General features: G+C 39.3%; 1 protein-coding gene across 10 annotated transcripts in view; it reads left to right on the forward strand.

Moving 5' to 3' along the window:
• CD1H11orf65 (chromosome D1 C11orf65 homolog) overlaps window positions 1-20,033 on the forward strand; it is a 62,869-nt gene extending 42,836 nt beyond the window's left edge. For all 10 annotated transcript variants that reach the window (XM_027036448.2, XM_053204155.1, XM_015082181.3 and 7 more), the window contains 3 exons: window positions 9,391-9,561; window positions 17,218-17,273; window positions 19,616-20,033. In XM_027036448.2, the coding sequence (XP_026892249.1) occupies window positions 9,391-9,561; window positions 17,218-17,273; window positions 19,616-19,758 (370 nt within the window). In that variant the 3' untranslated portion in view covers window positions 19,759-20,033. The remainder of the gene's footprint in view (window positions 1-9,390; window positions 9,562-17,217; window positions 17,274-19,615) is intronic.
• The last annotated feature ends 4,466 nt before the right edge of the window (window positions 20,034-24,499 follow it).

Raw genomic sequence — 24,499 nt, forward strand, 5'->3', positions numbered from 1 at the left:
CTCTCTCTCTCTCAAAAATAAATAAATATTTTAAAAAAATCTCAAATCAGTAACCTAAGTTTCCAACATAAGAACCAGAAAAGAAGAGCAAGTTAAACCCGAAGCAAGTAGAAGAAAGGAAATGATAACAGTAGAAAGCAGTAACATTGCAAACAGAAAACCATCAGCAAAAATGAAGGAAATCAAAAGTTGGGTTTTTTTTGAAAAGAGCAATAGTTTGTAAACCTCTAAATAAAAATTTGAAAAGAGAAATAACACATGTAATTCAGAAACATCAGAAATAAAAAGGATGTTTAATCCTATAGGCATTAAAGCAATATAGATGTATTATGAATAATTTAATGCATACAAATTTGAAAAATTAGGTGAAAGAAAAATTCATTGAAAGGCATAAACCAAAACTCACTCAAAAAAACAAAAAGCATAAATAGGTCCTGCTATTAAATTGAATTTTTAGTTGATAGAAATCCCACAAAGAAAACTCCAGGCACAGATAGATTTCCTGGTGAATTCTAAGAAGCATTTAATAGAGTACAATTTTATACAATATTTCCAGAAATAGGGAATATGTCCCAAAAATATCCATAAAGTATTACCTGAGACTTAAGACTTATAAAAAAAGATATCATAAGAAAATAACAACCAGTATCACTGAAGAACATATATATAGGATAGTAAACATCATAAATGGAGTTTGAGGAATACACAGTTGGTTTAACATTTGGAAATCAGTCATTGTTATTTATCATACTAACAGACTTACAAAGAAAATTGGATATGACCATCTCAACAGATGCAGAAAAACTACTACAAAAATCCAACAACCATTCATTATGAGCACTCTTATCAAACTAGGAATATAGGAGAACCTGCTCAACCCGATAAAGGAAATCTACAAAAATCCTACAGCTAACATTATACTCAGTGGTGAAAGACTGAATGCTTTATCTCTAAGATGAAGAACAAGGCAAGGATGTCTGCTCTCACCACTTCTTTACAACACTGGACCGAAGGTCCTAGCCCATGCAGTAAAGCAAGATAGAGGGAGGGGGAAGACACTGAGATTGGAAAAGAAGATCTGAAAGAGTCTTTATCCACAGTTGACATGATTGACTGGGCACACAATCCTAAGGAACCTACCAAAAAGCTACTGGAATTAATAAGTGAGTTTATCAGGGTTGTGAGATACAGAAACCAACTGTACTGCCATATTCCAGCAAGAAACATTGGGAAATTGAATTTTTAAAAAATAACATTTACAGTAGCATAAGGAAATATGAAACACCTGAGAGAAAAAAAATCTGTATGACTTGTACACTAAAAACTGCAAAACATTGCTAAGAGAACTTAAAGAAGACCTAAATAAATGACGAGATATATGGTGGTCGTAGATCAGAAGACTATTGTTAAGATGTCCATTGTCTCCAAATTGATAACGTGCATTCAATGCAGTAACAGTCAAAAGTTCCAGCGGGTTTTTTGGGGAAATTGACAAGTTGATTTGAAAATTTATATGGAAACGCAAAGGAGCTAGACTAGCCAAAACAATTTGGAAAAATAAAATTTAGAGAACTTTTACTACTTGATTCTAAGACTTACTACAAAGCTACTATACTCAAGACATTGTGGTATCAGCATAAAGATATATAGATTAATGGGACATAGCTGAGAAAACTTACCAATATACATGTGTATCTCACACAGGTGCCAAGGCAATATAATTGGAAAACAATATTCTTTTCAACAAATTGCATATTAAAATCAGAAAAATGAAACTTGATTTTTATCTCACACCATTTATATGAAGTTTTGTATCTGGTGAGAGATCATAGATATAAATATAAATGCCCAAACCATAAAATATCTACAGGTAAGCAAAGGAGAAAATCTTAGTGACCTTTGTTCTGGCAGAATATTTTATTTTTTATTTTTACTTATTTTTTATTTTTTCCTATTTTAAGTTTTTTATTGAGGCATAATCTGTATACAATAAAATACACAGATTCTAAGTATAATTAGATGAGTTTTGTCAATTGAATACTTCCATATAACCACCACTCAAACTAAAATTTAGAACATTCCTACCAACATCAAGTCCCATTACAGTTACCCTCACACTCTCACCCTTATTCCATTTTATATCGACAAGCAGTTCATGATAAAATAAAATACAACAATATTTAAATTTTGTGTGTCAAATAGTATAACAGCCCCACATAATTCAAAGCATGTTAACATCTTTAGAAGAAATTAATTAAAAACTCAAATATGAAAAACCTATTTATCTAGGACAATGGAAGCATCACTCTATTAATAAAGTTATATTAATATGTGGAAGACAATATATCCTTATATTTTAGCACATCTTGAAGGAAGAGGTACATTGAGACCCAATATTTACTAACAAAAAAAATTCAGGTATTTTCTTTGGGCTGTCTGTACATTTGAGTTCTCCTAATGCCTCTCTTATTTTATGATGGGCAGTTTATTTACACTGACTCTAGTTAAAGGTTTGGTGTTTTTTTTGTTTGTTTGTTTGTTTTTTTTTGGTTTGGTTTGATTTGTTTTTTTTTTTATATAATATAATTTATTGTCAAATTGGTTTCCATACAACAGTGCTCATCCCAACAGGTGCCGTCCTCAATGCCCATCACCCATTTTCCCCTCTCTCCCACCCCTATGTACCCTCAGTTTGTTCTCAGTATTTAAGAGTCTCTTATGGTTTGCCTCCTTCCTTCTCTGTAACCTTTTCCCCCCTTTCCCCTCCCCTCTGGTCTTCTGTTAATTTCTCAGGATCCACATATGAGTGAGAACATATGGTGTCTGTCTTTCTCTGCCTGACTTTCCTTAGCAGAATACCCTGCAGTTCCATCCACGTTGCTCAAAGTGGCCAGATTTCATTTTTTCTCATTTTCAAGTAGTATTCCATTGTATATATAAAACACATCTTTATCCATTCGTCAGTTGATGGACATTTAGGCTCTTTCTATAATTTGGCTACTGTTGAAAGTGCTGCTATAAACATTGGGGCACAGGTGCCCCTATGCATCGGCACTCCTGCATCCCTTGGGTAAATTCCTAGCAGTGTTATTGCTGGGTCAAAGGGGAGCTCTATTCTTAATTTTTTGAAGAACCTACACACTGTTTCCCAGAGCGGCTGCTCCAGTTTGCATTCCCACCAACATTGCAAGAGGGTTCCCATTTCTCCACATCCTCTCCAGCATCTATAGTGTCCTGATTTGTTCGCTCTAGCCACTCTGACTGGCGTGAGGTGGTATGTCAGTGTGGTTTTTGATTTCTATTTCCCTGATGAGGAGTGACATTGAGCATTTTTTCATGTGTCTGTTAGCCATCTGGATGTCTGCTTTGGATAAGTGTCTATTCATGTCTTCTTCCCATTTCTTCACTGGATTATTTGTTTTTCGAGTGTGGAGTTTGGTGAGTTCTTGCATACTAGCCCTTTATCCAATATGTCACTTGGCAGATATCTTTTCCCATTCCGTTGGTTGCCTTTTAGTTTTGTTGATTGTTTCCTTTGCAGTGCAGAAGCTTTTTATCTTGATGAGGTCCTGATAGTTCATCTTTGCTTTTAATTCCCTTGCCTTTGGAGATGTGTCAAGTAAAAAATGGCTGCAGCTGAGGACAGGGAGTGAATTTTAAGCAGACTCCACACTCAACACGGAGCCCCACATGGGACTTGGTCCCATGACCCTAGGATCATGACCTGAGCTGAAATTGACTCCTCTGCTTAACTGACTGAGCCACCCAGGCGCCCCAGTGGGGAGCAACAGAATTCTTGATGAGCTCTGTGGTGGCTGTTTTTACAGACGAGATGACAGCGGGGAAAGCGGTGATGGGATTGGTTCCTTTAGCTCACAGGAATAGTGGAACTTTGAAGTGGTGGCGGTCAGCTGGTGACCCAGACTGCAGCTAAGTTCCTTTAATTCAGCAAATCCACACAGCCCCTGGCCCCTGGTATGCTGCTGTTGACCTGACCCATGTTCTTTCCCATCCCAAGCAGTAAACAAAAAGAGAAGCAATGGCATTGGCACGGAAAGAAGAGGATGTGCCTTTACATCTTACTCTCAGGGCTGTCGGCTCTCCTGCTGTTTTCCCCCCCGGGGCTTGCACATCCCTGTCCCCACAGACCATCGTGCCTCTCCATTACTTTGGTGACCTTATACTAATCAGATGCAGTGAGCAGAAAATAAGTCCCCAGATGACTTAATAAGACAGATGCACACCAGAAGGAGAGAGAGATACATTTTGCACAATGTTAAGGGTTTGCCGCATAACTAAAGCTAATGGACATTTGGGGATATCCTTTCTAAAGTGAGAGACAAGTTGCACTACCTTGTACCGTCCACCTTGAAAGCACACAGCACTTAGAGGGGCTCCCTGGATTTAGGGGGTAAAATATGCCCCATTGGGGCATGCTGCTCCAACCCATATTAGAGGTAACCTAAGGAAGCTGCCAGGCTCTAGCGGGACATGGTGTTCTTACAAACATGGTAGCAGGTCCACGGTGTGGTCAAGCTGCCCCACCACTTCCCCTTGATGGCCAAGCAGTCCCGCCAGTATTGGAAATGTGTGTGAGAGACTGTGAACTTGTGTATGGAGTCTCCCAAGAGTTTTAATAAGAGGATCTCAGCACAGAGGGTTTAGGAGAAAGGTAGTGCCCTCTTCTGCCTACAAATGTGTTACATTTGAAAATCAATTCTGGCTCTGCTACTGGGCCCTGGTAGAGACTGGATGCTTGGCAGTGGGATTCCAGGTGCCCTGTGACTATGAACTGACCTGGGCTTTATCTAATCCAATGAACCATAAAACTGAGAGTGAACAGCATCATCTCAGAATGAAATGGATACAGGATAGAAAAGAATGGGTCTGAGAAGGTCCAGAGAGCTCTGTAAGCTGTATGAGCCAGTGCCCAGGTTCCTTCAGCACTGCTTATGTTCACTGGCTCTGCTTCATGTCCATGCCTTTGGCTTCGTAGGGAGTCCCCTGTGACGAGCTAACAGAGAGAGACTACATTAGGTCTCATTCCCCATGGATCTGCGCAGGATTCTGGCAACATCCAAACGTGGATGGTCACTAGATTACAACCCCTCAATAGGCCCAGAAAATGGCCAAGGGTATCCTCCTAGTGAGCCCAACTGGTTTTACACTTCATGTAGGAAGGTGAAATAGCTTGAGACAGGGATCTTATTGACTGTGGGCAGTGGCTAATAACTTCTCACATAATTGGGTACTTGGAATTAAATTGGAAAAGTGGTGATTGGGTGTGGGGACATGTGTACTCAAAATGGGCATAGAGTATACTTGTGTCCTTGTGAATGCCCTCCAAAGGGTTTATGAAGCAGAAAGCCGTAAGTATTCAGATGGACAAGATGATCCATCCTGTGGATGTCGTTTTTTTCACCTGGTTGCTCACTGGAGCCGTGTACAAAGTGGTCATGGGTATCAAGATCAAGGCTACAGATAGACTCATAAACATGGTCTTTTCCTCACGGAGTCTGTTCTGGCTCTATAGTCACAGCTAACTGTACAGTGAAGGCCGTTGCTTTGCCTCCAGCAATGGGATGTGCTGGCTGCCTGGCGGCAGGCTGATGATATTGGACCCTTCCCATATAGAGGTGGCATCCCTTTATATGCACAGTGATAAATATTCTGGATGTGTATTTTCTTTCTCAGCTTGCGTTACTTCTGTCAGCAATACCATTTATTATAGAAGCCTTATCCATCATCATTTTATTCCATACAACATTGCCTCTACCCAGGGGGCCCATTTGCAGCAAAAGAAGTGTGGTAATAGGCTGAGAACAACAAAATACACTCACCATATGTGCCATCGCTTAGAAACAGCTGGCTTTGACAGAATGGCAGTGTGATTTGCTGAAGATCAGGCCAAGCACCAGCAGACACACACCTGGTAATAAGTCGTTGCACATGGATGCTAATCTGTCTTATTTCTTTTTTTCTTTCCTCTGTTTATTTACTCTCAAAACAGTCCTCATCCATAAGTGAGCTCTGTTTTTCTTTTTTTTTTTTTAATTTTTTTTAATGTTTATTTTTGAGAGAGAGAGACAGAACATGAGTGGGGGAGGGGCAGAACGAGAAGGAGACACAGAATCCAAAGCAGGCTCCAGGCTCTGAGCTGTCAGCACAGAGCCCGACAACGGGGTTCACACTTGTGAATTGCAAGATTATGACCTGAGCCGAAGTCAGATGCTTACCCGACTGAGCCACCTGGGTGCCCTTGAGCTCTGTTTTTCTAATTACATGGACATTCCCAGCTCAGATTCAACAGGTCTTAAGCTGAATTTCTTACATTCCTCATCATAAAAGTTGTTTCTTTTCAGCATTCCTCTTGCCCTCGGTTTATGACACCATCATTTGTTTACCCAGTCATCCAAGCCAGAAAAGTAGAGGTTATGCTTGACTTCTTACCTTTCATCAGCCCCCATGTGTAATCTGTCATAAAGTCCTGTTCTGCCTCCAAAGAATCTCCCAAAACTGGCATTTTTCTCCCTTCCTGTGGCATCTTCTCATTGTTCTCCTCTCTCCTGCATCTGCAGAGTCCTTCTGATTGGTTTCTTCCTCTCTAGTCTTCTCCCCATCCCTGCAGAAATACTGAAGTGATGTTTCCAAAGCACAAATCACCTCCTTACCTGAGACATGCCAGGGACTCACCCTTAGCTATCCCCACGTGATGCTCCCTCTCCCTAGGTTGCTCTTCTCTGGCTCAGTTACATGGCAACAAGATCTTCATCTTTGATACTTGGCTCACATACCTCCTTAGCTAGGAGATGCCTTCCCTGACTTAGCTAGGCACGGGCACTTTTTTTTGGCATGCCCTCATAGATGTCTTACATACTCATTTGTCACACTTCTGCAAATATCTGTATATTTGTCTGCCGCCTCCATTAGGAGCTCCAAAAGGACAGCTTCATTAGACCTAGTAGATGCTTAATGAATATGTGTTGCTTCTTGAATCAGTGAGTGAGTGAGTGAATCCTTATAACTGGATGCTGTAATGTTTCCTTTTTGTAAGGTTGCAGGGGATGGAGAAGAAATGTTCAAGGGATTAAGCCCTGTTTTGGGCTCTGTGCTGACAGCACAGAGCCTGCTTGCAATTCTCTCTCTCCCTCTCTGTCTCTGTCCCTCTCCGCTGGTGCTTGCGTATTTTTCCTTCTCCCTCCCACTCTCTCTCAAAATAAGTAAATATTTTAAAAAACCACTTCAGTTCTTACTAGGTATTTTGCATTTTAACTTCTTTCCCTGTTTGTATATTCAGAAAAAATAGTTTTGTAATGTTTTCTCTCAGTTTTCTATCGTAGAAAGAGTAGATCATTTAAAACTGGATATATTGCAACATTACCTATAAAGCCGAAGTTTATATTGTTGTTTTAAATATCACTCATTTATTATAAGACAAGGTATGATTGTTATAAGGTAGTCTTCATTCTGGTCACTATTGTTTGTATTCTACTTGCTAGTCTTTTGTTTGATTACTATTATAGCCCACTTAACTATAAATAGTGACTAATATTTGAAGAGTTTAAAACAGAATTAAATTATTGGAATAAGTATTATAATTCTCTTTAAAACAAATCGCCTTCCTATATATCCTTGATGAGAGCAAAAATAGGTAACTGAACTGTCATAAATCACTGTTGTCAAAGGAAAAACAAGTATCGTCCAGGTTTCCAAATCTAATGTCGTGTATATTTGCAAAGGTAAATTGTGGAGGAAGTCATAAAAAATGTGCTCACGCTAAGCCTTCCAGAAGTTTCTGCTTTCTAAATTCATTTTTGTTGTGGCATGAACATTAGTTCATAAACCTAGGCCATCCATTGGGTACCATCATTCATTCATTCATTCATTCATTCATTCGGTACCTACTTTTTTTGAGTGCCTATTATGTTCAGGGAATTTGGGTAGAAGAATGCAGGCTCCAGAAAGGAATCCCACCTCTGTACACAGTGCTTTGCAAATGGCGGTGGCAGAAAAGTTGTGAATTCATACTTTCTTAGAATTTGTGCTCTTACTAATCAATATAAATCAAGATGTTTTCAATCTATATACTAATCAATATAAATCAAAATGTTCCTGCTTTTATGAAATGAGCTCCCATGGATCATTATCTATTTAAAGTTTGAGAAAGCAGAAACTTCATGAGGGCAGAGACATATCTTGTCACTGCCCTACCCCTTGCCATCCAGGAGTTGGTAAGCCTTCTTTTGTTGAATGCTTACTATGTGCTAGTCATCATTCTGAATGCTTTATAGGGACTTAACCTCTCAACAATGCTAAGAAGAGGGGTGTTGTGATTACCATTTTAAGGTAATCTGAGGCCCAGAAAGACTAGGTTATTTGGCAAAAGTCATAGAGCTAGTAAATCACAGAAGCGAGACTCAAAGCCAGATAGTTGGATATTGGAGTCCTACCTAGCTCTGCACTCCCACCATGCCACTTCCTAATCAGTGTTGACTTAATAAGTGAAAACAATTTCAGAGTAAGTTAACTTTAAAAATGGAATACAAATGTAGATCTTAAAATGAAAAACCAAAAGAAAAATGCACCTTTCTAATATTTTTTGTGAGGAATGCTAACTTGTCTCTACGCACTCAGTTCACGTTTTGTGGATGCATTCATTCGTGTGCTCAGGCTACCGCAAGACAGAACAGTGCTGCCCAAGAAGTCTGGACTTGGAGTCGAATTCAAACACTGGCTCTGGCATCTATTTACTATGCACATGATCTTGAAGAATTTAACTTCTCCAGCTTTTGACTTCCTCATCCATAAAATGGAAATAAAAATAGCTGTCACAAACGGCTTTGTCTTTTTAAAGTGAATTAAACACGATGATGTATGAAAAGTACCTGACACAAAAAAAGATGTTACCATCTTGTCTTCCCTTTGCCTCTCCCTCCCTTTCTCTTTCCTCCTCCCCTCCCCTTTCCTCTTCTTACCCGCCATTAGCCATGTGACCTCATCAAAGTCAGTCAACTCTTCCAGGACTTAATTTCTCTCCTATAAGACAAGAGGACTAGTTATTTGGTTCCCAAGATCCTTTGACTCTATAATCCTATGATCCAGTGATTTAATAACTTGCTTTTTCATTATATCATAACAGCCCAATGTACTGAGGGGTGGGTTTTGAAATGAGGCCTCACCGTTTAGTGCGGTTGGCTAAGTTGTTTTGTTTCATTTTTTCCCAAACATCCTATCACACAGAACCTGGTCTGAATGTATTTGAGTTAAATAGGGTGAGAACTTGGTTTAAATATGTAAATAGTTTTGCAATAACAACACATCTGTTAGCTGCGTCTACTAGTAATCACCTGTCTGACAAGGTTTATATCTCCCTTCCCTTCCCCTGTTTAGGTACTATACAGGAAGCCTAGAGGCCAGGTCAACAAATGCTAAAACTCTAGGTTTAATCCACACAGCAACAAAGGGGCTAATGAGAGCTGTCGAAATCGGTGGAATAGATTCGGTGATGGAATGGGAGGTGGATGAAGTGCTCAACTGGACAAACACGCTGAACTTTGATGAGTAAATACATGCTGCTTTTGTTGGGGAGCATGGCAGGCCTCATATATTTTTCTGTTTCCCACTCCCGTGTTGAATCTTGGACCCACAAATGTAATATTTACTTAAAAAAAGAGTATTGTCTAGAAAAAAGAAGAAATGAAGGAAGAATATTTAAAAAGATGATGTAAAAGTAGAAAAAGAAAATTAGACTTAGGTGTTCTTTTTTTTTTTTTTTTATGTTTATTTTTGAGAGAGAAAGAGAGTGTGAGAGGGGGAGGTGCAGAGGGAGAGAGGGACACAGGATCCAAAGCAGGCTCTGCTCTAACTACAGACAGCCTGATGCCGGGCTCGAGCTTGCAAACCACGAGATCGTGACGTGAGCCAGAGTCGGAAGCTTAACTGACTGAGCCACCCACTCACCCCTAGGTGTTCTTTTTTTTAATTGAAGTGTAGTCAACTTACAATGTTATATGAGTTTTAGGTCTATAACATAGTGATTCAGCAATTCTATAGATAGCTTGGTGCTCACCACATGAAGTACACTCCCCATCTGTCACCATACAGCTTTACTACAACATTATTAACTGTATTCCCGATGCTGTACTTTTCACATCTGTGACTTACTTATTTTGTAACTCAAAGTGTGTACCTCGTGATCCCCTTTATCTATTTCACCCATCCCTCCACCCACCTCCCCTTTGACAACCACTAGTTCTATTTTTTGTTTATTCATTTATTTTTTTTCTTAGGTACCACACAAAGTGAAATCTTATGGTACTTGTCTTTCTCCATGTAACTTATTTCACCTAGCACTATACCTTCTAGGTTCCTCCATATTTTCACATATGTCAAGATCTCATTCTTTCTTTATGGCTGAGTAATATTCCACTAAATATCCATTCATCCATCAGTGGACACTTGGGTTGCTTCCATTTTGTGGCTACTGTAAATAGTGTTGCAGTAAACATATATATCTTTACAAATCCGTATTTTTTTTTCTTTTGGTAAATACCCAGTAGTGAAATTACTGGATCAAATGGTATTTCTATTTTTAATTTTTAGGAACATCTGTAATATTTTCCACTGTAGTGCACCAATTTACATTCCCATCAACAGTGCATGAGGGTTTCCTTTTCTCCACATCCTCACCAATGGTTACTGTTTCTTGTCTTTTTGATTCTAGGCACTTTGACAAGTAGAGGGTGATATCTCATTGTGGGTTTAATTTGCATTTGCCTGATGATTAGTGATGTTGAGCATCTTCATAAATTTGTTGGCCATCTGTATGTCTTCTTTGAAAAAAAAAATGTTTATTCGTGTGTCTTCTGCCCATTTTGAATTCTTTGTTTTTTGTGTGTTTGTTGAGTTGTTAAGCTCTTTATATGTTTTGGATATTAACCCCCTATTGAATATTTCATCTGTAAATATCTCCCATTCAGTAGGTTGCCTTTTCATTTTGTTTACAGTTTACTTTGCTTTGTAAAAGCTTTTTATTTTGGTGTAATCCCAGTAGTTTATTTTTGGTTTTGTGTTCTTTGCCTGAGGAGACATAGCTAGAAAAATGTTTGTAAGGCCAATATTGAGAAATAACTGCCTACGTTTTTTTTTTCCTAGGAGATTTATGGTTTTAGGTCTCACATTTAGGTCTGTAATCATTTTGAGTTTATTTTTCTGTGTGGGAGAAAGTAGTCCAGCTTCGTTCTTTTGCATGTAGCTGTCCAGTTTAACCAGCGCTATTTATTGAAGAGAATATTGTGTATTCTTGCCTCCTTTGTCATAGACTACTTGATCATATAAGCATGGATTTATTTCTGGCTCTGTATCCTATTCCACTGATTTACATGTCTGTTTTTGTGCCAGTACCAAACTGTTTTAATTACTATAGCTTTGTGTAGTGTATTTTGAGATCTCGGATTGTGATACCTCCAGCTTTGTTCTTTCTCAAGATTGCTTTGGCTATTTGGGGTCTTTTGTGTTTCCATAGGACTTGTAGGATTATATGGTTTGTTCTGTGAGTAATGCTCTTGGTATTTTGATAGGGATTGCAATTAAATCTGTATATTGCTTTGGGTAGTATGAACATTTTAGCAACATTAATCTTCTAAAGTGCGAGCACAGTATATCTTTCTCTTTGTGTTGTGTTCATTTGCTTTCATCTGTGTCTTACCGTTTTCAGAGTATGGGTCTGTCACCACCTTGGTTAAGTTTTTTCCTAGGTATTTTATTCTTTTTGGTGCAGTTGTACATGGAATTGTTTTCTTAATTTTTCTTTCTGCTACTTCATTATTAGTGCTTAGAAATGCAACAGATTTCTGTATTATATTAATTTTGCATTCTGCAACTTTGCTAAACTCATTTATGAGTTCTAATAGCTTTTTGGTGGCGTCCTTCAGGTTTTCTATATATAGTATCATGTCAACTGCAAATAGTGACAGTTTTACTTCTTCCTTACCAATTTAGATGCCTTTTATTTCTTGTTTTGTTGTTGTGGCTAGGACTTCCAGTACTATGTTCAATACAAGTGGTGAGTAGACGTTCTTGCCTTGTTCCTGATTTTGGAAGAAAGGCTCTCAGTTTTTCACCGTTGTGAGCTATGGGTTTTTCCTATGTAGCCTTTATTATATTGAGGTATATTCCCTCTAAACCCACTTGTTTGAGAGTTGTTTTGGTTTTTTTTAATCATGAATGATGTTGTACTTTGTCAGATGTTTTTTTTCCCGTCTATTGAGAGGATCATATGTTTTTTCTTCTTCTTCTTGTTAACATGATGTATCATATTGATTTGCAGCTCCTGAGCCCCTTTTGCATCCCTAGACTAAATCCCACTTGCTTGTGGTGAATTAATCTTTCAGTGTATTATTGAATTCACTTTGTTAATATTTTGTTGAGGATTTTTGCATCTATGTTATCAGGTCAATTAGCCCACAGTTTCGTTTGGTTTTGTGTTTCTCTCATGTCTGACTGGTTCTGGTATCAGGGTGATACTGGCCTCACAGAATGAACTTGGAAGTTTTCCTTTCTCTTCTATTTTTTGGAACATTTGAGAAGAATAGGTATTAACTTTTCTTAAAATGTTTGGTAGGGGCACCTGGGTGGCTCAGTCGGTTAAGCATGCAACTTCAGCTCAGGTCATGATCTCAGGTTTGTGGGTTCAAGCCCTGTGTCTGGCTCTGTGCTGACAGCTCAGAGCCTGAAGCCTGCTTTCAATTCTGTGTCTCCCTCTGTCTCTGCCCCTACTCTGCTCTCACTCTGTCTCTCTCTCTCTCCAAAATAAATAAGCATTAAAAAGAATTTTAAATGTTTGGTAGAATTCATGTATGAAGGCATATAGTCATGGACTTTTGTTTGTTGAGAGGTTTTTGATTACTGATTCATTTTCATTACTAGTAATTGACATGTTCAAATTTTACTATTTCTTCCTCATTCACTTTTAGAACATTGTATGTTTCTAAGAATGTATCCATTTCTTCCAGATTGTCCAATTTGTTGGCATATAATTTTACATAACATTCTCTTATAGTCTTTTGTATTTTGGGCATCTGCTGTAATTTCTCCTTCATTTCTGATTTTATTCTCTTTTTTTCTTGATGAGTCTAAAGGTTTATCAGTTTTGTTGATCTTTTCAGAGAACTACCTCTTGGTTCCATTGATCCTTTCTATTTTTCTTTTAGTGTCTATGTTATTTATTTCCTCTCTAATCTTTATTATTTTTTCCTCCTACTAGCTTTGGGCTTAGTTTGTTCTTTTTTTTTTTTTTCTTTTGGTTCCTTAGGTGTAAGCTAGCTTGTTTGTTTGAGGTTTTTCTTGTCTCTTGAGTTAGGCCTGCATTACTATAAACTTGCCTCTTAGAACAGCCTTTGCTGCCTCCCACTGATTTTGGACTGTTGTGCTTTCATTTTCATTTGTTTCCGTGTATTTCTTATTTCCTCCCTGATTTCTTGGTTGACCCATTGGCTATTTAGTAGTATGTTGTTTAGCTTCCATGTGTTTGTGATTTTTTTTTCCAGTTTTTTTCTTTTTTTAACTGATTTCTAGTTTCATACTGTTGTGGTCAGAAAAGATGCTTGATGTGATTTCAGTCTTTGTAAATTTATTGACACTTGTTTTCTGGCCTGGCTTTGTGGTCTAACATTTGATCTGTCTTGGAGAATGTCCTTTGTGCCTGCACTTGAAAAGAATACATATTCTGCATTTGGATGGAATTTTCTCTAGACATCTGTTAGCTTCATCTGGTCTAATATGTCGTTCAGAGCCACTGTTTTCTTATTGATTTTCCGTGTGGGCAGTCTGTCCATTGACATAGATGTGGTGTTAAAATCCCCTAGTATTATTATATAATTGTCTGTTTCTCCCTTCATATCTGTTAACATTTGCTAGGTGCCTCTGTGTTGGGTGCAGAGATATTTACAATGGTTATATCATCTTGTTGGATTGATCCCTTCATCATTGTGTAATGCCATTCTTTGTCCCTTGTTTCTTTGTTTTAAAGTCTATCTTGTCTGGTATAAATATTGCTACCCTGGCTTTTTTTCTGCTTCCATTTGCATTATTCCATGCCTTCACTTTCAGTCTATATGTGTCTTTAGTTTGAAGTGATTTCTTATAGGCAGCATATAGGTCTTGTGTTTTAATCCATTTCCTCGCCCTTTGTCTTTTGATTGGAATGTTTAGTCAGTTTTCATTTAAAGTACTTGTTCATAGGTAAACACTTATTGCCATTTTGTTAATTTTTTTCTGCTCATTTTTGTAGTTCTTTTCTGTTCCTTTCTTGTTCTCTTGCTTTCTTTTGTATAGTTTGATGGCTTTCTCTAGTGCTGTGCTACAGTATTCTAACTTTTTGTATTGAGCCCTGGACAACAAAAGTTTCCCAGGAATCCAGCATGATAATTTGGGAATATTTCATTAACATTACTGAGCTCAAGCTACTGATTATCTCAGGCAAGACCAAACTTGCAAAGACCTTCCGCTACTAATGGCAGATGTCAGGTGTAAGTACCTTTTCCACAGCATATTCATGGTCTTCACAGTCTTCTCTTTGTTAGATCTTTGTAGTCATTTAGATGTTCGTAGCTGTCTTAATGACACCTTGTTTGTTGAGAATTTCAGAGTCTGACATTTCCCTTCAGGAAAATTTGTAGCCACTGAAATCTGTGGACAGTTTTCAATAGAGCATTAGAATGACATAAATGTGTTGAACATTGATGTTGAATGGTACAAGCCAGTCCCTTCCCAAAAGGCTTGTGTGCCAGCCCCTGGTATGACAGATGGACCCTCCACTGGGAACTGTCATGTGAGTCTTATGATGCACATTATAACAGTACCAACTGAGTACAATATTGTTATTATGTACTTTAAAGAATAGGCAGAGTCAACTTAACTCCTGGACTCAGGTACACTGATGAGTACTGTTGTCCTTCTGTGGTATCCACACATATGTTGCTGCAGGCACTTAGAATGTAAAACAGTCCTTGTGTTAGCGTCACCAACTCACCCACAGGATGGCCATGGTGACTGTTGCCAGCGTTTATCCCGCTGGACTTCAGGGTCATCTTCTCTATCAAGATGGATGTTCCTCTTCCAGGGTCTTCCTATTTTTCAAAACTGCAAGTGAATTTTGACATAACCTGTTACGTGGTCAGCTGCTGGACTAGCTTTGTCTCCTGATATTCTGTGAATCCTGTTGGTGAGAGCTCTTTGCCCATGTGTGTTATGGGTAGTCTCCATGTCTGGAGCTGCTCCTTTGATATCTAAGACGTGTAGTGATGTGGCCTTTCTAGCCAGGGACTTTTCCTGGGCCATTAAGATGTTAAGTGTAGACTTCTGAGGGACTCAGCATAGATTCCATATACACTTTGTTCTGTAAAAAAAAGTTCCAAAAATATCTTCATGGGAAAGACAGATGAGCTCTGTGATATACGCAGCATAGTAATGCTCTCATTAGATTGTTGCTTCTGTTTGTAAAACTTAGATTTCCTATCAGTTACAGCTGGTATGTTCATGATGAGAAAAATATTTTTATCAATTTTTATCAATTAAATAAATTCATGTCCTAATCGCAGGTAGAACAGGGTTATCGATCAGCTTAAAGATGAGATATGTTTGTGCCCCAGAGTGTTAGGTCATAGAATAAATTGATTGAAGGTCCTTTATCTTGGTTCCTTGAAAGTGGAATGAGAACTTTCAGTATATGAACCCAAGGAAGGAGGATGATTGACCAACACCTGATAGCACTCCTATCCGAGCAACCACTGAGGACGGAATTGGCCTAAAGTTTTTTTTAAGTTTATTTATTTATTTTGAAAGAAACAGAGACAGCAAGAGCCGGGGGGAGTGGGGGGGAGAGAGAATGAATGAATGAATCCCAAGCGGGCTCTGCACCACCAACCAGCACAGAGCCAGACACAGGGCTTGACCTCACGAAACTGAGATCATGACCTGAGCCAAAACCAAGAAACGCACGCTCAGCTGACTGAGCCCCCCAAGCACCCTGAATTTGCCTGAATTTAAGGTCAAGCCAGATTGAATTGTCTACCAAGACATCCTGGAGGGAGTTTCCAGTGCCTTCTGTTTTGTTGCACCTTTTTCATGTGACAGTAACCCAGGAGCACCCATTTATGGCTATAAAGTTCTTGGAGCAAAGGTACCAGTAACAGGAAGGAGACAAGTTAGACACGATACTTTGTTTTAATTAAATACTCTTGGATAATATATACCTTCCTATACCAACAACAACAAAACTTCAGAAACAGCAAAACTAAAAATTCACATGGAATACATAAATACTTGAAAAATCACAGAGTTTTCTGAATTATATGATTCAGAATTCTCATTTTTGCTCTACGAGGTCCCTTTTCAGCACCTTTTGGTACCAACTCCTTACTTGATTTCTTGGGTGCAACCACCTCCTTACGTGATTTCAAGGAGGCTTGGGAAAGGCGGGTGCAGAGCCTAAGATGAAATAGGGTAAGTCTCAGGAAACCTGCCTCTTGAAAGGCATCTTTACCTCTTCTTTGTAGCTCATCAGATAGCCTTATCTGTTCTACCTCTTCCTGGGCTGCCTTGTCTACCTGTTTAGGGAACAGATGTGGCAGCCCTGAAGTTGTGCTTGATTTAAGTGTCATTGCTCATATTTACTGGGCACGACAAAGGTAGCATTGCTGTCCCAGTAAGATCATAAAGCACACACTTTTCATTTCCGTTGACATGCTGAAAACCGTTAAGTCTGGCAATCCAGAGCCAAGGAGAAAGTTTGTTGGGTTTGTTGTTGTTGTTGTTTTCCCCTGACTTTTTCCCTCCCAGAGAATTTTCTGTTTGTACTTTTAATTTAGAAGATCTTAGTATGCCCTCAACTGAGGACATGGTCTTGCAAGAAGGAAACAGGATAAAATGAGATGATGTGTGCTGGACGAGCTCAGAGGGCACGAATATGGTAGATGGTAGGCACCATTTGTATTCCTCCTCCAATTCCTTGTTCTAGGGGTTACTTTAGATACATGAGAGTTGGTTGGACATGGAAAAGTCATGAGAATTAGACATTTGCACCTGTGAATTAGTTGGCATCTGTTCAAGATTTCATAGAGAAAGTGGAATTTTAGAAGCAGTCTAACACGTACTAATGGATCAGTTGGTTACTAATACGTTGATTCAGTTTAATGAATGCCCATATAATGTGCTCAGGTATATTGCCGACTGGAAGGAAATTGCTACAAGCAACTCTTCAGCTAACTTCAAAAGTAGGTGATTTTGAGGGTTGCTGGAGGGGAGGTGGCTGGGGGATGGGCCAGATGGGTGACGGACGTCGAGGAGGGCACTTTTCGGGATGGGCACCGGGTGTCATATGTAAGAGGCGAATCACCAGTTTCTGCTCCTGAAGCCAAGACTACACTGGATGTTAACTGACTTGAATGTAAATTTTTTAAAAAGTAGGTGATTTTTAGTAATACTTCATGGGAAATTCTTATGAAGAGAAACAATACATTCCACACACGGACATGCTTCAAAGCACCTAGCATTTCAGCACCCTACACTGTGCAGAGACACCAATGAATTTGCCAAGTCATTTGTACCTTTATGTGTAAGATTGTTATTTGGGAATAGAAGAAAATTTTGTTTTATTTAGGTTGGACAAATGGTTTAAAGAAATGAATCCTCCCCTTAAAAAGTTGCTTCTCTCATGGTTTCCATAATTATTTTTAATGAGCAAGCTTCATTTGGCGAAATAAACGTCTCAAAATGTTAGGAGTGTTCTTGAGGCTCTATGCCGCCATTGTGCTGCTGCGGATAGCGTGTTGAGGAGGCCTAGTCTCATGTCCTAGAAATATCACTAGTCCTAACGTAGCTAATGCCTAATTGCGGTTGTTGTACATTCTGGGGGTCTGGGTTCTGTCCTGCGATCGCCAGTGAGAGGCAGTACAGCAGAGAGGTTACACTGGTGGGGTGTTGATTCAGGCTGCCTGGCTTTGATTTCTGGCCCTACAGTGTACTGGCCGCATGATCCTGGGGAAGTTACCAGCTCGGTTTCCCTCTCTCTAAAATGAGAATAACAGTGGCAGCTCTTAGGTCGTTGTGAGGTAATAAGAGATAATACATGTGAAGAGCTTAGAATGGCGCCTCGCATGTAACACATACTCCCTAAGCGTCAGCTGTCATTCGCCTTAACCTACCCACTTATTTCTGAGCCAGAGCCGCCCCCACGGTCCAAGCATCCTTCATCCCCTTCAGGCTTCTCCCAACAGCCTCCAAACTGGTAAGCAGCCAGGGTGCTCCCCTCATAATAGGTAATGATCTTTTACAGATTTAAATCAGTACAGTTAAAGCATTTGTTTAACAAAATCTTCTCTTTCAATTACCGCGTGAAGTGCTGTCTGAAAGCGCTTTATAAGATTAACTCGTTTAATTTTCAGAACAACTCAGTGAGACGAGTTTCCTGTTACAGATGAGCAAAGAGATACCAAGTTACTTGCTCAGGGTCACCCAGTCAGTTCCTGGGATGGCTGGGATTTGAACTGAGGCAGGCTAGCTTCAGAAACCATGCTCTTTAACGATGAGGACCTTCTGCAGCTTCTCCTAATTTTCCACTGCATTTGAAATAAAACCCTGACGTCATCATGGCCTTCTGGCTCCGCCTCTGGCCACCCTTCCACTCTTACGCCCTGCTGGCCCCCCCTCACTCCCAAACCTGCATCACCAGCCTCTCGCCTGTTCCTCAGAAATGCTCTGCGGTGGTTTCCGCTCGAGGGCTTTCATGGAGTTGATGGCCTTCTAGAGAACAGCTGTAGGTGACTACCCTGACTTGACTGCAGGGATTTGTCTCTTTGATAGTAAATCCCCAATATGTAGCAAGTAGGTCGTCAATGGCAGAGGAAAGAACATGAAGGAATGACAAGTATAAAAACCGAAGCAAAGAATATAAATGCTGAGTTGAAAGAGATTACTGTGAAGAGAAGGAAAGTGATAGCATGGTCATTGGGAGGGGCATAGAATCGAGTGGTAGAGATTTGCACTATGAGCGAAGTCAGTGGAAGATGACGCGTGGTGGTTGCTGGCATGGGAGAAGAGGAGACAATGTGTGTCATTACTCCCAGAAGCACGAGGAAATCAAATCACGAGAAGGTTTGGAACCTTTTCTCTGGAACCGTGAGCTAATAATCATGGAGCACTAGCTAAAATGTCAAACTAACTAAATGCTAGTTTTTTTACATGCACCATCGCACTTAATTCTCATGATTATGAGGTATGTATGTGCTATTATTATCCCGGTTTTACAGATGAGGACATTGAGAGGCTAAGTAACTTGCCCCAAATCACACAGCTACTTAGTAGTGGATCAAACCTCAAATCCAGGTCCTGCAGAACCTTTTGTAGACCATGGACCACTATGGTAGTGAAAAGTAGGATGAACTGAGAAACTTGAGACACGTATGGTTTCAGTTAAGTAGTAGGATAGAAAAGTGCCTGCTTGAAGCAGGGTAGGAAGGGATGGGAAAAGGACCTTACGTGGCGTATAGTGAGTAGCATATTGAATGAGTCTACACCTTACATGTGACACCTTTCTAAACGTGTCATTTCTCTCTAGGTTTCCCATTTGAGCAAGCACGGAAACGAGGATACGACTGTGCAGATATATCAGAGGAGAAATTGGGAATCCCAGAAGATACTTTAGATGGAAGTTTTTATGAAAAACCAAATTTTCCTAGACTATCACCTGACCTCACTTAACGGAGTATAAAGTTCTCCGCTTTCCTGAGTGGTAGCCCTTCACCCCGACTCCATCAGTTACTGTCAAGAGATCGTTTACTCTGACTGGAATGACTTGTGTGTTCTTGGCACAGAATCTGTCTACCTCAAGCAAATAAGGAAGCCTAAAGAGAAATAAGACATCAGACTCAAAACAGTGGTCATGAAAGTGTAGAAATTATTCCTTGTATTCGAAGAAACTGCAGTAATCTCACAGTCACACGTAAATAAATACATTTAGGTGCAAAAAAAAAAAATCTTTGGATTTTCTTCTTGAAGCATTCTTCGGGTGTTCATGTCAGAGCTCTTTTTCCATTTAAAAAAGGAAAGGGGCACCTGGGTGGCTCAGTCTGTTAAGCGTCCAGCTTCGACTCAGGTCATGATCTTGGGGTCAGGGAGTTGGTCAGTGAGTTCGAGCCCCACGTCGGGCTCTGTGCTGACAGCTCGGAGTCTGGAGCCTGCTTCGGATTCTGTGTTGCCCTCTCTCTCTGCCCCTCCCCCACTCATGGTCTGTCTCTGTCTCTCAAAAATGAATAAATGTTAAAAAAATTAATAAATAATCTAAAAGGAATAAGGGCAGTGTAACAGTTTTCCTTTTATCTGAAAAGCAAAAGCCCAACCAGAAGTCCCAGCGTTAGTCACCTCAGGCATCCTTGAAATGAAACTAGGTCACGGGGCACCCTTAGCTCAAGGAGCTAGAAGAACAAAAATCTGTCTTTCATCTTCCACAGGGAGAGGAGTCGAGGAGTGGAGGTAACTGCTGGGCCTCCCATATCCGTCAGGTCTGAATTACTGTGTGTTCCCAGAAGCATCCTTTGCTACGAGCCCTCATCACACTGGTCATTCTGGGTCTTTATTATTTTGTATTTTAGAGAGAGCATGTGTGCAAGTGGGGTAGGGGGACAGAGAGAGAGAGAGAGAGAATTCCAAATAGGTTCCATGCTCAGCACGAAGCTGGACACGGGGCTTGATCCCAGTACCCTGGCATCATGACCTGAGCTGAAATCAAGAGTCGGACGCTCAACCGACTGAGCCACCCAGGCGCCCCATCACACTATACCTTTAAAAGCCTGGGTGGCTCAGTCGGTTGAGCGTCCGACTCTTGATTTCAGCTCAGGTCATGATCTTGAGGTTCATGAGAGCGAGGCCAATGTGGGGCTCTGTGCTGAGAGTGCAGAGCCTGCTTGGGACTCTCTCTCTGCCCCCTCACACACTTGTGCACACGCTCTTTCTCAAAATAAATAAACATTAAAAAAAATATCTATATATAAGCCTAATAAACTAGGGACTTGTACCCTCAAGTATTAAAAAAAAAACCCACATCATTCAGAGGATCTACTATATATTTAAGAAAAAAAAATCAGATTTCTTGAGCTATAATTTACATCTACCCATTTTGAGTATTCAGTTTGAGTTTCGACAAATGTATACATTCATGTCAACTTCACATTCAAGCTAGATAGTATTTCTATCATCCCCAGATTATGCATCTGGAATCAATCCACTCATTTCACCTTGAGCCCCTGGAAACCACTGATCTTTCAATCACTGCAGTTCTGCCTTTGCTAGAATGTCATGTAAATGGAATGATTCTATATGTAGCCTTCCTTGGTTTAGCTTCTTTCATTTAGCATAATGCTTTTGAGATTCATCTTGTCACTCTTATCAGTAGCTCATTCCTCTTTTAATAACTAGTGTTCCATTGTATGGCTTTACCACAGTTTGTTTATCCATTCACCAGTTGATGGATGTTCGGTTGTTTCCAGTTGGGGCTCATTATGAATGAAGATGCTGTGAACACTCATGTAGAGTCTTTGTGGAGACATATGTTTTCTTTTGTCTTGGGAAATACCTGTGAGAGGGAACTGCTAAGGCAAACTCTATTTTGTAAGAACCTGTTTTTTATTCTTTTTTTTTTTAATTTATCATTGGAGTATAATTGACATACAGTGTTATATTAGTTTCAGGTACAGAAGATACTGATTTGACAATTCTATCAATGTATACAATAGTCACCATTGCCCACAACTACTGTTTCATATCCTTATTTTATATCTGGAAGTTTGTGCCTCTTAATCTCCATCTATTTTTTTTTTAATTTTTTTTAACATTTATTTATTTTTGAGACAGAGACAGAGCATGAATGGGGGAGGGTCAGAGAGAGAGAGACACACAGAATCAGAAACAGGCTCCAGGCTCTGAGCTGTCAGCACAGAGCCCGATGCGGGGCTTGAACTCACAGACCGCAAGATCATGACCTGAGCTGAAGTTGGACGCTTAACCGACTGAGCCACCCAGGTGCCCCAATCTCCATCTATTTTGATCAACACCCCCCACCCACCTCCTTTCAGCAACCACCAGTTCTCTGTATTTAAACTGTTTATTTTTTTGTTTTGTTTTTAGATTCCACATATAAGTGGAATTACGTAGTGTTTGTCTTTGACTTATTTCACTTAGCATATAATAATATCTCAAGGTCCATCCATGTTGTCACGAATGGCAAGATTTCACTTTTTTTTTATGTCCAAGTAATATTCTAGTGTGTGTGGCACCTGGGTGGCTCAGTCACTTAAGCACCTGACTCTTGATTTCGGCTCAGGTTATGATCTCACAGTTTGTGATCGAGCCCCACATTGGGCTCTGTGCTGCTTAGGATTCTCTCCCTCTCTCTCTGCCTTTCCCCCACTCAGGTGCACATGCAAGCTCTCTGTCTCTCTTTCTTAAAATAAGTAAACTTAAAAAAAAAATTCCAGTGTGTGTGTGTGTTTGTGTATGTGTGTGTGTGTATCACATCTTCCTATTCTAAATAATGCTGCAATAAAAATAGTGCATACATCTTTTCAAATTAATGTTTTCATTTTCTTTGAATAAATAGTAGTGGAATTATGGGATCATATGATAATTCTATTTTTATTTTTTTTGAGGATCCTCTACACTGTACTCCACAGTGTTTGCACAAATTAACATTCCCACTGAGAATGCCTGAGGTTCCCTTTTCTCCACATCCTTGTCAGCATATTATTTTTTGTCTTTGATTCTAGCTATTCTGACACATGTAAGGTGGTATCTCATTGTGGTTTTGATTCCCATTTCCCTGATGATGAGTGATGCTGACCATCTTTTTATATGACTGTTGGCCATCTGTATGTCTTCTTTGGAAAAATGTCTATTAGGTCTTCTGTCCATTTTAAAATCAGATTATTTAGTTTTTTGGTGTTGAGTTGTATAAGTTCTTTATATATTCTGGATGTTAACCTGTTATTAGTATCTATCATTTGCAAATATCTTCTCCCATTCAGTAGATTGCCTTTTTGTTTTGTTGATAGCTTCCTTTGCCGTGCTTTTTATTTTGCTGTAGTCTTAGTAGTTTATTCTTGCTTTTGTTTCCTTTGCCTGAGGAGACATATCCATAAATACATTGCTAACGCTTATGTCTAAGAGCTTACTACCTATATTTTCTTCTAGGAGTATCATGGTTTCACATCTCACAAATAAGTCTGTAATTCACTTGGAGCTTATTTTTATGTGTGGTTTAAGAACGTGGTCATTTTGTTATTTTGAATGTGGCTGTCCAGTTTCCCCAACTGTCTTTTCCCTGTTTTATATTCTCAGCTCCTTTGTCATAAATTAATTGACCATATAAGCATGGGTTTATTTCTGGGCTGTGTATCCTGTTCCATTGATCTGTATGTTCATTTTTGTGCCATTGCCATACTATTTTGGTTACTATAGCTTTGTACTATATTTTGGAATCTGGGATTGTGAAACCGCCAGCTTAGTTCTCTCTCGAGATTGCTTTGGCTATTCAGGGTCCTTTGTGGTCCCATACAAATTTTAGGATTGTATGCTCTAGTTCTGTGGAAAATGCTATAGGTGTTTTGGTAGGGGTTGCAATAAATCTGTAGATTGCTCTGGGTGGTATGGACATTTTAATAATATTCTTCCAATGTACAAGCATGGCATATCTTTCCATTTGTTTGTGTTGTCCTCAGTTTCTTTCATCAGTGCCTTACAGTTTTCAGAGTAAAGGTCTTTCACCTCCTTGGTTAAGTTTATTCCTATATTTAGTGCAATTGTGAAAAAGATTGATTCCTTAATTTATCTCTCTGCTTCTTCATTCTTAGCGTATAGAGACACAACAAATATCTGTATGTTAATTTTGTGTCCTGGAAGATTAGTGAATTCATTTATGAGTTCTAATCATTTTTTTTGGCAGTCTTTCTGGTTTTCTATATACAGTGTCATGTCATCTGCAAATAGTGACAGTTTTACTCTCTTCTTAGAATTTGGATGCCATTTATTTATTTATTTATTTATTTATTTATTTATTTATTTATTTATTTATTTATTTATTTATTTTTCTTGTCTGGTTGCTACAGCTTGGACTTCCCAACACTATGCTGAATAAAAGTGGTGAGAGTGAACACCCTTATCTTGTTCCTGATCCTAGAAGAAAAGCTGTCAGTTTTTCACCATTGAGGATGATGTTAGCTGGGGAGTGTTCATTTATGAACTTTATAAGGTATGTTCCTACTATGCCTATGTTGTTGAGAGTTTTTACGGTGAAAGATGTTGTATTTTGCCAGATGCTTTAACTGCATCTTTTGAGAGGATCGTACAGTTCTGTCCTTCCTCTTGTTAAAGTTATGTATCACCTTAATTGAGTTATGAATATGAACCACCTTGCATCTTGGAATAAATCCTACTTGATCATGGTGAATGA

The sequence above is a fragment of the Acinonyx jubatus genome, chromosome D1, assembly GCF_027475565.1.
Source record: "Acinonyx jubatus isolate Ajub_Pintada_27869175 chromosome D1, VMU_Ajub_asm_v1.0, whole genome shotgun sequence".
In the NCBI taxonomy this organism is placed as follows: domain Eukaryota; kingdom Metazoa; phylum Chordata; class Mammalia; order Carnivora; family Felidae; genus Acinonyx; species Acinonyx jubatus.